The sequence below is a fragment of the Erigeron canadensis genome, chromosome 3 (genome assembly GCF_010389155.1).
Source record: "Erigeron canadensis isolate Cc75 chromosome 3, C_canadensis_v1, whole genome shotgun sequence".
In the NCBI taxonomy this organism is placed as follows: domain Eukaryota; kingdom Viridiplantae; phylum Streptophyta; class Magnoliopsida; order Asterales; family Asteraceae; genus Erigeron; species Erigeron canadensis.
In genome coordinates this window covers 15,785,829-15,800,637 of record NC_057763.1, presented here as the reverse complement: position 1 = coordinate 15,800,637, position 14,809 = coordinate 15,785,829, and the positions used below count along the sequence as shown (strand labels likewise).

Below are 14,809 nucleotides of genomic sequence, written 5' to 3'. Positions count from 1 at the left end.
AAGAATGATGAAGATGAAGCAAGTAAAGAAGTTAACACTAAAGTCGATTGAACTCTTAACCATGGAAACTCTTCCATTATATGAACACTACATTATGATGTGAGGCTACATTCCATCTGCGAAGTGTTAAAGTTGTGCTTGGGATTAAGGTTCAACGCTTGAAAAGAATTTATTTAAAGGTCTAAAACATGGGGTACTTGGTCGAACTGGACGACATGCGGCCCATATTTTGTTATGGATTTACGACTCATTTAAATTTGTTTTCGCTACGGGATGATGTATGACGATTGGGACAAGTACCTACAGGTAGAGATTCTTCTTTATATTGCAGGAGTGTAAAGGTGATGTTGATATTCTGTATGTGTACAAAAATTTATGTATGACTGCTCCTCAAGATAAAGAGTTTTCCCTTAAGAAAAGTTTAGACGTATGATGATGAGGTTATTTATAGTTTCTTAAGGCATATGAAGAAAAAGTTTTCAAGAGCATTTGATTTCGAATTGCTCATGTTTCTCGCCAATGTGATCTATTCATGTAAGGCAAAGATGATATTTCTAAAATAAAGGCCAGTCTTAGTTTTGAGACGTTCTAATAATGTTCTTGATTTCGTTGCAATCGTGAGGTCGAACCTTCAATTGATGTGTGACTAGTTCTACTTTCACACTACTAGAAACAGAGCTATTCTTGAAGCGCATTGCGCGTCATAAAGGGGTCAGATGACACGCAAAAGTGCATCAAGGAAAGACCAGTCATAAACTTTCATGACCCGTATTTGGTCGTCATCCTTCTATGGCACTCGGTCTATGACCCTCGGTTTATGACTCTTTTTTCTGACATGCGTTTTTGCGTGTGATAACTTATTATTATTATTTTTTTAAATAATTTTTTCAAATCCTAATTTTCTATTAAATGAGAATTAAAAACCTGATAATACAAAATTAAAAACACAAATATCAAAATAACGCATTTCATATAGATATATATAATGTACACTTCAACTACTTCCTATTACTAATTCACTCATAACTTCTCGCATAGACTATAATTTTGTTACAATGGAGCTCTTCCTTTGTATCTTCAACACTTAGCTTCTCAAGAAGTCCAGCAGCAACTAAAGCATATTTGTTCTCTTCCTTGCTTTGTTGGGACTCAACCACCTCTTGAAAAGTATAAGTCCCAACTCAAGAGATGGTACTAACTGAAGACACCTCTATGTCAATGGTGAGATTTTCTTTGCAATATAAACACTGAACTGGAGATGACCAGTTACAGTGAATGTATACCAAGTCCTTAGTAAGATTACTTAGCAGGTGACAATAAGGAAAAGACAATGCAATAAGTAAATACAAAAAAGTAAAAATGGTGAGACCAAGTTGTAATTTTTAAATGTATTTTATTTATTGATGCTAAATAAAATATAAGGTTGTTGCGGAACCAAGATAACACATAAGTGTAAATATCCTAACAACCTATGAAATACAAACGATCTATACTTGGAAATTCTCTTTAACAATCGAAACACTTAAAGTTGTGAAGTGTTCCTTTTTACGATTGAGAGAATATTTCACAAGTACACCAAGAATATTGCAAAAGTCTAAATATGCAAAGTTATCTTCTTGTTGTGCAAAGACCTCTATTTATAGACAAAGTTGGCATTGGGATTCCAACTTTGTCGTATAGATATGGTTGACAACATTTAAGGAAACTAGGTGAGTTCCTTTGAAACGCTTGATAAGGTAAGTCAAAATGTTACTTTATCCAACCTGCTTTATGCACTTTTGTACTTTAATCATAGATAAATGATATTGTCTGTATAAAGTTGTATAAAGCAAAAAGGTCTTCCTCGTAAACAGTGTAAAGCATTGTAAAGGCTTTAGACTGATATTCTCCAGTTTCAATTTGTGTAGAATGCCAACTGGGCTTCGCTGCCATTGTCATTCTCTATCTTCCATTTGTTTGTCTTCGACGTCAATTGGAATGTCTTCAGTTCTGATCAAATCTCAACTGGAGGAAGTCTTCAGTTGCATTAACTGTACGTTGCAACTAGACTTCAATATATTTCTGGACAAATCTTCTGGTCTCCAGATGCAACTGGAGACTGGCCAGTTTTAGTCGAAACTGGTCCTAACAAATTCCCCCTATTTGTCCTGAAATATTGCCACCTGTTCAAGTTCTTGTAACTATAGAAGTATGAACTTGAAAGATTTGTATGACTAAATCTAATCTAAGTTTCCAAGGCATTTTTATAGATCATCAAATGCCTTGGTTTTTCCTTTTTAGTTTGTTAGATTTAATCTGTTATCTATCTTGTGGTTACAATCTAGCAACTTGTATATACATGATAAAATTACAACAGTTACAAGAAAATAAGTAAAATTACAAAATAGATAACTGAAGAAGAACTTAAATGGATGGCCCTTCGCCAGTTCTCTTTCGCTTTGCAACTGAAGAGATGGGTTGTCTATCTTCAGGATCAAAGTTCAATCTTTTCTCAACATCTTCCTTGAACTTGATCAGACTTTGAAGTACATAAACCCAACCCTTTTCGATCTTGTTCTTATGTTGCCTTGCCTCCAGCAGATTCAGCATTTCAACCTGCTCAGAATGTCCATACTGATGAACATCGGGATTCTCAGTTGTGAGCTGTGGTCCATTGAAGTATTGAATGGTTACCACAAATTGCCTTCCTCCAGGTTTGATTGTAACTTTAATTTCATTAATTTTTCCTGGATGATATCTTCGCTGAAGAACTTCATTTAAGTATGCACGTGCATCAAACTCATTGACCAGCTTGATCTGGGCAGTGCTCAGTTTTTGTATAGCAGCTCGGATATCTTCAATGGATGGCTCATTGGGTTCCACCCAAGTCCTTAAGTTTGCATCCCTTGGCAAGGGTTTAGGCTTTGATTTACGCTTAGACTTGGGTGGGTTTACACCTGTTTGACTCTTTTCGTTATCTGCTCAATCCTTTTCAGAATCCCTTCAGCTCTAACTTCCTTGGCCTTCTCCACTGATATGTTTAAGTTTCTGGCATCATGCTCAGCTTCATCTTCAGGATAGTCTTTGTCCAGATGGACTTCAATCATATCATTTACCAGTCCTACTATCCTTGGGTCACTCTTGACCTTCCTGTATTGCTCCAGTGAGATGCCCAACAGATTGGCATCATTTACATCTAGTATGCCCAATCCTTGCAGTTGAAACCTTGAGACCAGCAAAGTGGCTTTTTTTTTGTTTCTTTCTTTAATTTATAGCATTTCCAATTCTAGCCAACCTCTTGCTATTAGATTCAGTCACTGGAGGAAGCTGATCAGGATTTCCAGTTTCCAATAGAGGTACATCAGTGTCCGGCTGGCCAGATTCATCAGTTGCAAGTGCCTTGCCCTTATTCTTCTTCCCCCTATCACCTACATCCTCAAATTCCTCAATTATGTGCATACCAGCATCAGTACTGGCAGCAACAACCAACTCCTTCCCAATACTTGAACCTGGAGTTTCAATGTGAGTGTTGGGAATATGAATAGATCTTTCCCCCTTAGTAGCATCTAGTCCTTTTCTAATTGCTTCAAAATCTGAATGACTGGAGGGTAAGCGATCTAGAGGCTGCCATGACCCCATGTTCTTGCACTCCTTGAAGACTCCACAAATCATGTGAACTGTCCTCCAAAGATGATTGACTTCTTGTGACTGGACCAAAACATTGCCATTTGTTTCATTTTGGCCAGCCTGAATTGCTTTAAGTATTGTCAACTCATCTGGAGAGAGCCCAGTTGCACCAACGTCCTTCACAACTTCCTTATCCTTTTCTTTGCCAACTTCAGTTGTCAGATTATGTATAGCAGTGGAGTGTTCAGACACCTGGCTGGCCTGAGTATCTAGACTGCACTTCAACTGATTGATCTCAGATGTAATGGGAGTGAGATCAACCTGGGGCGCTGCAGTCTTGGTGATCTCAGACATCACCCTTTCCAGAAATTGTTGTTCTTTAGCAGCCAAGGTTTCTTCTATCTTTTGACCAACTGAAGTGGTGTTAGAAATCCAAAAATAGTGATAAAATTATAATTTAAGTTAGTGGACTTACTTGGTGTTAAGTCATAATGAAATGATTTCTAAGGTTGAGGGAGTAGATGTGATAATTAGGATAATTGTATAGTTAGACTATAAATACCCCTCAACACCTTAGAAATCACAAGCCGTTTCCCCATTCTATAACAACCGTCTTAGAAATGTTCTTATTAAGTTCTTAAAAACGTACATTTGCCATTAGAACGGCCAGACAGTTCAATTTATCTAAGTTCTTGACGTGCTTTAGACTTGAATTATGTGCTTATATGAAGGTCAATTTGATCTTAAATCTTGATTTATTTGACGAGTTCATAATTATGTACAATGAAATATTAAAGTTCGGTTCATAAACGTTCATGTTCATTAAAGTTCTAGTTCAAAATATTCGCAAATGGTCCTTGCATTTATTAGGTTCATTAAATATGGAAATGTATATAAAGAAAAAGATGGAAACCTAGAGGGAAAAGTCATTCACTATTCATCCTCTTCTTCTCTCTACTTTCTCACACTAAAATACCTTGCAGCCACATTTTTCACCCATAAATTCATCCTTTGATTTTGGATTGTTAAATCGAAATCACTTATACTTCTAGCATCCTTGTGATAATCAAAACGTATTTCCTGAATCAAATCTCAGGTAACAACAACAAATTATGAGTTTTTGATCAAATTAAAAGTGAACTTTTTCAACTTTATGTTCTTGATGATTTGGTCCAATTTTGATATGAAATCGTGTTAATGATTGATGGGTTTGTGTCTAAATGTGTTTAATAACATATATGTGAACAAATTTGGGTCATAACATATTTTAATCTACAAAACCCAATTTTGAAAAAGTAAAGAAACTTGTTCTTGATGTGCCACACCTTATTTATGTTATAGATGATCTTGAAATCGTTAAAAGTGTTAATGGTTAGTGTTTATGTGCATATATGTACAAGTTTTATGTTCTAACATGTCCCGGATTCGATCTAGATCTTTGTGTGATGTTCAAGTTCTTGTTTAGCCGTGTTTGGCACTTGGGACGATCCTGGTGGGACGATCTTGAGCCCAAGATCGTCCTGGCCAGCCTCCTTGGTTCATAGTTCATGCTTGTTCGATCTCGTGTGGTGTGTGGTGTTGTTGGTACGTATAATGGGTAACCGATCCTTTGGATTGGTTTAGCTCAAACTCTTGATCATGAATCGATCATAAGACTTGTTCTTGTCCTTGTAATAATGGGACGACCTTGTTCATGTCCTCTAGGACGATCTTGAGTACCTAAGTTCCATAAAACGATCTTGAGTTCTGTTCCTTAAAACGATCTTGAAGTTCAACCACTAAGACGATCTTGTGCTTGAGAACCTAAGACGATCATGAAGGACGACCTTGTCCTAGAAGCAGCTAGGACGATCTTGATTTGACAATGGGACAATCTTGGCTGTCCAGTGAAACGATCTTGCCATTCCAAACCCTAAAGATGACTTTGTGCTTTCCTTAAACATCATGTACTTGTTCTTTAACATACCACACTTGATCCTTAATCACATAATCAGTTCATAACAACATCATTACTTGATTAAACACCTCAAAGGCTATTCATTAACACCTAAGCTAGATCATGGTTCGATCTAAGGCAACGTACAAGGTGCAAACCCTAATTAAGTACAATTGAGACATGTCCTATCTTGATTATCAAAGTACGAGTTCTATGATCAATTAAATTGAGTTCTAAAGACTAAAAGTTCATTATTAAAGACATGTTCAACTCATTAACACGATAAGTACTTATGTGTGAGTTCAAAGACGTCCAGTTCGAGTCCAGTTCATTTACTTAAAGTTCATGTAAAACTCTTTTGAGTCAAAAACGTTCAAAGATCTTAAAAGGACCAAATCATCAGTTCATCCAGGACATTTCTGTGATTAATTAATCACATGAACTAATATATGTACTTATTTATGATCTATATATACTTAGGCATCCATCAAGACGTGCTTGGATTGCGATAGATATACTTATCTATCTCTGTGCTTGTTCTTTGTGTTAATACTACTTGTGCTTGTACCAGATCACTGTGAGTTCACTTATTCCCCTTTTGTACATTGTTCAAAGTTCTTTATCGGGGACTGAAAAGCATGAAAACTATTTTCGTACTTGTACATATGTTCTTGAACTATTTTACGTACTATATTATGAGCTTGATCTTGAACTACTTATGAAATGATTCTTAAACTGTTTGAAAGAGTATTTAAGTCCTGAATGGGCAGGATCTTAAATACAATTATACTACTGTACTTGATCTTTATTATGTTCTAGTTCGTACATGTACTTGTTCAGTTCTTGTTCACTGCTATCAATTCATATCCCACAGTTCAGGGAATGAACCGTAGGTAATTATGGACAACGCTGTTTAGGGTAGGCCCACCTTCATTCTCCACAATTCAGGAGGATGCATGTTACTTGTTCTTGTTCATGTCCTCTGTTCTGACATAAATCTTATTTGATGTACTTGAGCTATATGAGCATACTATTACATTAAAGTTCAGTTCTGGCCAATCGGGTTAGCAGTGACAACTTATATCTAAAGTCCACTATGTGTTCTTGTTCAGTTCATGTTATCATAAAGTACTTATGTTCAAAGTGCAGTTCTTGATCTAGTTCTTATTACTACAAAGTACATTGGTTCAACCTACAAAACTTATGTTCTTGTTCATATTAGACATATATACGTATATGTAAACTAAAAGTACATTATGTGAATCTCACCAACTACTTTTGTAGTTGACCTTTTGATCTTACATGCTTTTCAGGCTAGGCTTATAGATCTTTAGCATAGAAGTCTTCCTCTTTAAGCTGATCTCATTTGGCGATTGTTCGAGCGTACAAGATCAGGAGCTGTGAAGACTTCCCTTGCTAGTTCTGTTCAAGACTTGGTATTTAAAGACAACTTGTTCTGTCTTTTGTTCATTGACTATTCTAAGTTCATTTATGTTCTGTAATAACAATCGTACTTCTGTTCTTTATTAATGTAATGGCTGTGTTGGAACTTGTACTGTGTGCAACTGTGCTTATCTGTGCATCCCGTATATTCCGCTTTAGCGGGGTGTTACACATTCCATTTCATTTCTGTAATTTTACACACACTTAATCCCAATCTTTCCTCTCTCTCTCTCTCTCTCTAGAAACACATACTAAAACACCAAGAACACACACACACAAATCCACCATTGAATCTGTGAATTCGAGGCTCAAATCATGTTAATTACATGTGGTATTAGAGCAAAACATCATTTTGATATCGATCCATTACTGAATTCGATCACAGGTACTCTTATCCTAATTAGATGTAACCTGATCAACTACATATAATTACGATAAAAGCACCTAGGACCTCAAGGTGTGTTATTGAAGGTGTTATCCATTTCTTAGAGCTCAATTAAGAACTTCGTGCAATCTCGTTCTTGATCATATCAGTTTTAGTTCATGTTTTAGTTCATTCGTTCTCTTATAGTTCATCCGTTCTTGTAAGACATACGTGCCAGTGCTTCGTTTATAGGCCTTAGAGCTTATACGACTATAGGTCCTTATCGTACGACCGACGACTGTTCTTGTTCATGTACTGTGCTAATGACGATCACTTATTAACGTACTACGTGCTTGGAGCTATAGACTTGTTGTAACACCCCAACTAAGGCAGAACAATGAGATGTACAGAAAGTCGAGTATTCAAAACAAAGGATTATAAATAACATTCACCATAGTTTTATTTGATAAAAGAATTTACAAATGTACAAGCATGTGAACCAATTTCCAAGTACAAATGCGTCCACCGTACTTGAATACTAAGTTCACGAAACAAATAACAAGCATATGAAGTAGTATACTACAATGATCAAGGCGGATTCCATTGCCTATCACAAGGTTTGATCTTTGACTCCAAAGGGCAATGCAAATAATCATGAAGCATACAAATCCTCAATGCTTAAGCTTATTTCCTGAAAAGCATGAAGAAAAAGTGTCAACTACGAAAACGTAGTTGGTGAGTGCATAGGTTTTTATATAAATCTTGGTACATCACCGTTTTAATACTTAGAAAAACTGATTTCTATTACATTTCGAAATATCCAAACCATATGATCGACAAAATTTTCATATCATGTTATCAAGTTTCCAAATACCATAATGTCATATCAAGACTTGGAGAATCTTTAGTAAAATTTCAGGTTCTCATTTGTCAAATCATCATGAGAGAAAAAGTATATAAATCGATTAATCGTATATCATACCAAAATCATTCGGTTACCAAAATCATTTCAATATCACCAATTTCAACGTCTTTCAAGATATCATATGAGGGACGATACCCAATCCGTATGTCCAAACAATTTCCAATTATCAACAATATTAATATCAATTTCACTTAGCCATAAGGGCATAATTCAATATCAAATTCATTTAGCCATAAAGGCATAATTTACATAATTTTGATGAGTAAATGCTTGAGCCACTACTACTACCATTTTATTCAAGTCCGATTACAATCCAATAATTCAATTCATAGCACAAGCTGTCAATCAAGTGCCGTAATAATAATAACAATGATGATAATGGGTCGTGCCATGGAGACGCCCGATTATCTTAAGGTAGTTAGAACACCCGGGGGCCAGACTGGAAGTGGATGTTGTCACGAAGGCAACCAACCTTCCAACGGTACGCTTTGGGTGGGCGGACGAAACCTAGTTGCGCAACTAACTAACTACAGGCCTCCACTTTCGGAGTAAATAGTAGTGTACCGAACGCCGCGGTTTGACAGAACTCAAGCTCATCACATAAATCCTTTGTTATCATTTCATACTCATATATCAAGAATCATTTCATATAACAAACTCTCTTTCAAGAAACATTGCATATATAGAAAGTAGTTTCATTTATCATGCTTTTCACCCCGAAAGTAAAACACATAAAAGAGTTTGAAAGGGGGCTATGACTCACCTTGATATGCCGCATATTATACTCATCTATCCAAAATGGGTACTTCCCATCTATAGCTTCCTTGACCATATATCCATTATGTTCCTCCATCATTTTTGAAGCCAAGACTATCCCTACGATAGGACTAATATACGTAAGTTCCTATCTTAAGCCATCACTTAGAAATGCCGCTTTCATTATGTTGCTATCAATTGTGGAATCCAAGTATATTGCTAACATTCACATTGTTTTGGTTGTAACGATTGATGGTGAAAAAGGTTACTTTAATTACATGCGTAGTTATAAGTTGTTAGATTTTTGGTAACTTGGCTTCATTTGTGGTTTCACTTGGCATCTTAGGTTATCATGTAGAAATATCATATTAAGCTATGTTATCATTTGTTGTGTAACCGATTTTAGCGCGAATTAGCATTTGTGATATCAGTATATAACTTGGTTAACATAATTACTTATTCCTATCTCACTTAATTATCTTTGTTTTATTTTTATTACACTTATCTCATGAAATTTGTTTAAGTGTTATGGGCCATTATCAATTGGGCCTTAAGTGTCATGGGCTTTTAAATGTTTTGGGCTTACATTAGTTATTGGGCTTTACCTTATTTGGGTTAGGTGCATAATGGGTCATAGTGGTTATTGGGCTATAAGGCTTATTGGGTCAAGTGGGCCTACTGATTTGTGTTCCTTATGGGTTCATTATTTGGGCCTGGTTAGCCCATTATGGTTCTTAGTTCATTACCTAGTCCATTATGCCATTTATAAGATTACTTACAAATTTTCTGTTTTATACTTTATTTTTATGAAATGATAGCTACTATTTTGGGGTCAAGACGAATTATTTGGACCTTCATGATTTTTACACAGTGACTTACATGTATCTAGTATTTTTGTGAATTTTGGTGAATTTTTAGATGATGTTTGGTGTCCGTAAAAATTATCCAAACACAAACTGTCCCGAATGGGCACTGCTTGCGACATCAGATGTTTTATAAAAGTTCTTGATGTTCTGATTGTTAGAAAAATCCCATAATTTTATTTTAAGTTCACAACACATTGAAATTACTTTCCACCAAGTATGACCTCCTGGAACTTTATGGATTAGGAGATATAAATTGTTAAAGTTTATAAAATATTCATACAAAATTACAGTTTTGACCAGTTTCAGTAGAAAAATCATATCTTTCGTTTGGTTTAGTATATTTGAGTAATTCCAGTTGGAGGTTAATCCTAACTCATTTGTCTACAACTATTATTTTGATAGTTTTTCTTGAAAATGTCCTCAAATGTTCAGTTTATTCGTTACAAGACAGAAGACATATTCTGTCAGAATGTTTATTGGTTAATGCATCCCACCAATGGTTTTGTTTGCTTGCTTTAACCTCTAGATTCCCACTAACAAAATTATTACTTTATTTTGTATTTCTTAACATCAAATATACAGATTTCAATCATTTTCAAGTTCATCAATCATCCTTAAAAGATCCATCTCAAGTCCCATATCAAAACCAAATTAAACTAGTGCAAATCTAAGCATGCATGTAATCATCTCATCATTTTAACAACAAATCTTTATCCATCTTCAATTCAACAACTTAAAAACATATTTTTATGAAAAACTCCAGAAATATATTCATCAAAATATATAAAAATATGACCATATTTCAAAGGAAGAATCACTTTAAAATCTATTTAATCTATGACAACACCTTTGGGTCTTAAACTAGTTGAATCCTTGAATCTTTCTTCTAGATTTCAACATGCATGAGCATGAGGAAGAAGATTCTATCAACTTGCCTTCATCAAGTGTATTTTCAAGAAGAAAATCAAAGAAAAACATGGTCTTTGATAAAGATCTTTTAGTATATACAAGAACAAGATAGATTAAACAAAGAGGTGAAGATTTATACCCTTCTTGCACTCGGTTTTGGAGATGAATTTGGGCAGAAATTTCGTGGCCTTTATGCTCTATATAACCCTTATTCCAAGCTTAAAATAACCCTTAAAAGTATCTTGAATCAACCCTTGTTTAATCCTTTAAAAACCCTTATTATTAGTATAACTTTAGATTGATTTTTCTTGCCTTTTTGTTGCTTTCTTTGAACCAAAAATGATGAAGAGAGGAAGATGATAATGTGCAGATTTTTGAGAGAAAAATGAGAGAGAAATAAGAGATTAAGTGTATTGGGAAGTGTTGGAGTGTTTAGGGAGTGTAAAGTGTGAGTTGGAGTGAAGTATGGGTGTAGCATGCATTGGAAGTGTAAGAATAAAGAGACTAGTTAATTTTTGATTGGTTGAGTTGTTTTGGGAAGGGGGAGGCCGGTTTTGGGGTAGTGTTTTGGAGGGGATTTTGAATTTTTTTGATGTATGAAGTGTATGTATGGATATAAGTTTGTATTTTTAATTTTGTAGTTGTTTTTCCTAAGTTTATAAATATATTTGTATGGATGGATGTAAATTTAGTTAAGTGCTTGTATATATCTTTGTTAAGTTGTGTTTGTATGTAAGTATGCATGCCGTGTATATACATATGCATGTACGTTTGTATTTTAATTTGTTACTTCGCTCTTTATTATAAAAACCATTACTCATGTTAGACGTATATATGCTCATTATTATTTAAACTCATTTTATGTACACAATAGTTTATAAGTATGTATTGTAAGATGGTCATTATATTTCTATATTCAAATGTACTTCAATTAGCTTGGTGATTTAGATTGTTGGACATTTCCTAAGATTTATGATTGTTATCACAACTTGTGAGTCTTACCTTATTATTTATATAACTTAACTTCTTGAAATAAAATTTTGATTCATTGGCATTTTGTCAAGCTCAATTAGAACTAATATATGTAGCTTGAGATCGGCTTGATTGATTATAGTTATTGGTTATAGCATTTCTAAGATAGCTAGTCATCTATGGTATTTCTAAGGCATCTCACCATACCATAGGGCAATTATCACTATGCTTTGAATGTCTAAAAGGTCGATTCTCTTAATAAATCTCTAGGGATAAAGTCTAAGTAAATTATCCTACTCGAAATTTGAGGGTTGTTACACTTGTTCGAAACGTAATCGAGTTCATATTTTCGTCTTATCAGGAGATATAAGGAAGGATGCCTGCTAAACGGGGAAGAAAACCTAGAGTTGCACCCGCTGTTGAACCTGTTGTTGAACCCGCTGAACCTGAACCAAGTGCTAATGCTACTGTCAACTTCACTCTAGAAGACGTAGCGAACCTCATCACTGACCGCATGAATGCGATAATGCCGAACCTTGCTACACAAGTTGCTTAGATGTTAGAGATCCCACTGACTGAAGGCACCAGAATCACTCAGAGCAAGAAAGCTCAAGAAGAACCTGAACAGAACCTGGAAGTGCATAGTGATTCAGAGGGTGTCAGCTAGATCAACACCCAAGCTGCTACTGAGGGCAGAGTCACCCGAAGCAGAGATTGTATGTTCAAGACCTTTACTCAGTGGAACCCCCAGTCTACACAGGGGAAAAAGGTGCTGCTGAACTGTTGATGTGGTTTGAAAACATGGAAGAAGCCCTGTACCACACAGAGACTACAGAAGATAAGATGGTGGAGCATGCGACCAGCCAGTTTGACGGAGCTGCTAGGTCTTGGTGGACTGGCATCGTCACTACTGTTGGCAGGAAGACCGCTTATGCTCACTCTTGGGAAGAACTTCAGAAGATGATGAGAGCTGAGTTCTGTACCAAAGATACTTTGCAAGAGTTAGAACAAGAGTTTTGGGATTTGAAGATGGAAGGATTAGAGATTGAGAAGTATATTCTGAGATTCAATGAGCTTGCTAGACTTGTACCACACTTGGCTTCTACTGAGGAAAAGAAGATCTATCGTTTCATTTGGGGTTTGATTCCCGAGATCCGCCGTGACCTCACCAGTAAGGGCCCCAAGACCATGTCCAGAGCCACTGTACTGGCTAAAACTTTGACTAAAGATATTATCAGATCTGGAGGCTTGTCAGAGAATGTTGAGAAGGGGAAGAGAAAGGCTAAAGAAGTTGTAGAAAAGAAGGTTGAGCCCCCAAGTAAGAAAGGGAAGATCTTGATGAACTATGCGGTGACCGCAGTACCTGAACCAACAAGATACTCTGGAGCTTATCCTAGGTGCTCTCATTGTAACCTTCATCACACTGGTGCCTGTCCTGTCTGCTATAAGTGCCAAGGTGTTGGGCACATGGCAAAGTACTGGAATGCTGTCTCAGCGAACTTGATCAGAACTAATCCTCCGCCAGTGAACAAAATTCCTCAGATGAGAAATGCTAGACCTCCACTACCACCTACTGTACCAGTTTAAAGAAATCAGAATCAGTCCCAGAACGCCCAAGTTCAGCGTGTTGCTTACCCATGCGGGCCCAGAAACCAGAACTAGAACCATCAGCAACAGCAAAAGCAAAACCAACAAGGCCCTGCTAATGCCCGTGTTTTTGCTCTGAACGCTGAGGAAGCTCGTCAGAACCCTCGGGTTGTGATAGGTACTTTTCTTTTGAACGAACATTATGCTTCCGTACTATTTGACTCTGGTGCTGAACGTAGCTTTGTTGCATTAGACTTTAAATCTAAGACTGACATGAAAACTGGCAAACTAAATGATAAGTATGTAGTAGAGTACGCAAATGGCCATAAGAACGGCACTAATGAAATTGCTCTAGACTGTCCTTTGATCTTAGTAGACAAGAACTTTACGATTGACCTAATCCCTGTCGAGATTAGTAGCTTTGACGAAATCGTGGGAATGGATTGGTTATCCAAACACCACGCGACTATTTGTTGTCACGAGAAATCAGTTCATATACCGCTTCAGAATAGCGAGATCTTGATCGTACAAGGTGATAAGTCCACGAACGAACTTAAAATCGTCTCAGCCATGAAGTTCCGTAAGTACTTAGACAAGAAAGATCATCTTGTGTACCTAGCTCATGTCATTGATAAAAGTGCTAAAGAGCTTAAAGTTCAAGACATCCCCATTGTTCGGGACTTCCCAGATGTCTTTCCTGACAACTTACCAGGCATCCCACTTGTTAGACAAGTCGAGTTCAATATTGATCTTGTTCCCGGTGCAGTACCAGTCGCTAAAGCACCGTATCGTTTAGCTCCTCCTGAAATGCAAGAACTTTCAATCAATTGCAAGAACTTTTGAGCAAAGGCTTTATTCGCCCTAGTTCATCCCCTTGGGGAGCACCGATCTTGTTCGTTAAAAAGAAAGATGGTTCAATGAGAATGTGCATAGACTATTGTGAACTAAACAAACTAACCGTTAAGAACCGGTATCCTCTACCTCGCATAGACGATCTGTTTGATCAATTGCAAGGTGCCTCGTACTTTTCTAAGATCAATCTACGTTCGGGTTACCACAAGATTCGTGTTCAAGATGGTGATGTCCCAAAGACAACTTTTCATACTCGTTATGGTCATTACGAATTTCTCCTTATGCCATTTGGTCTGACTAATGCTCCAGCAATCTTTATGGACTTAATGAATTGTGTCTATCGTCCGTTCTTAGACAAATTTGTGATCGTGTTTATTGACGACATACTCGTGTACTCTCGGAACAAGACTGATCATGAGCAACATTTACATTCTATTCTTCAACTTCTTCGAGAAGAAGAGTTGTACGCTAAGTTCTCTAAGTGTGAGTTCTGGCTTCGTCAAGTACAGTTCCTCGGCCACGTCGTAAATGATCAAGGCATTCATGTCGACTCGGCCAAGATTGAAGCCATTAAGAAGTGGGAGGCTCCGAAT

The 14,809-nt window shown here is 36.5% G+C and overlaps 1 protein-coding gene across 1 annotated transcript; it reads left to right on the top strand.

Moving 5' to 3' along the window:
* Positions 1-12,153: 12,153 nt before the first annotated feature.
* LOC122591560 lies at positions 12,154-14,207 on the top strand. The gene is made up of 3 exons (XM_043763821.1): positions 12,154-12,324; positions 12,474-13,352; positions 13,440-14,207. Exons 1-3 carry the CDS (start codon positions 12,154-12,156, stop codon positions 14,205-14,207), a joined length of 1,818 nt encoding a protein of 605 aa, XP_043619756.1.
* Positions 14,208-14,809: the final 602 nt, after the last annotated feature.

Coding starts and splice junctions, on each gene's coding strand:
- LOC122591560 (XM_043763821.1), top strand. CDS start 12,154: ATGCCTGCTAAACGGGGAAGAAAACCTAGAGTTGCACCCGCTGTTGAA. Junction 12,325..12,473: donor TGCCGAACCTTGCTACACAA/GTTGCTTAGATG, acceptor TACTGAGGGCAG/AGTCACCCGAAGCAGAGATT. Junction 13,353..13,439: donor GACCTCCACTACCACCTACT/GTACCAGTTTAA, acceptor AACCAGAACTAG/AACCATCAGCAACAGCAAAA.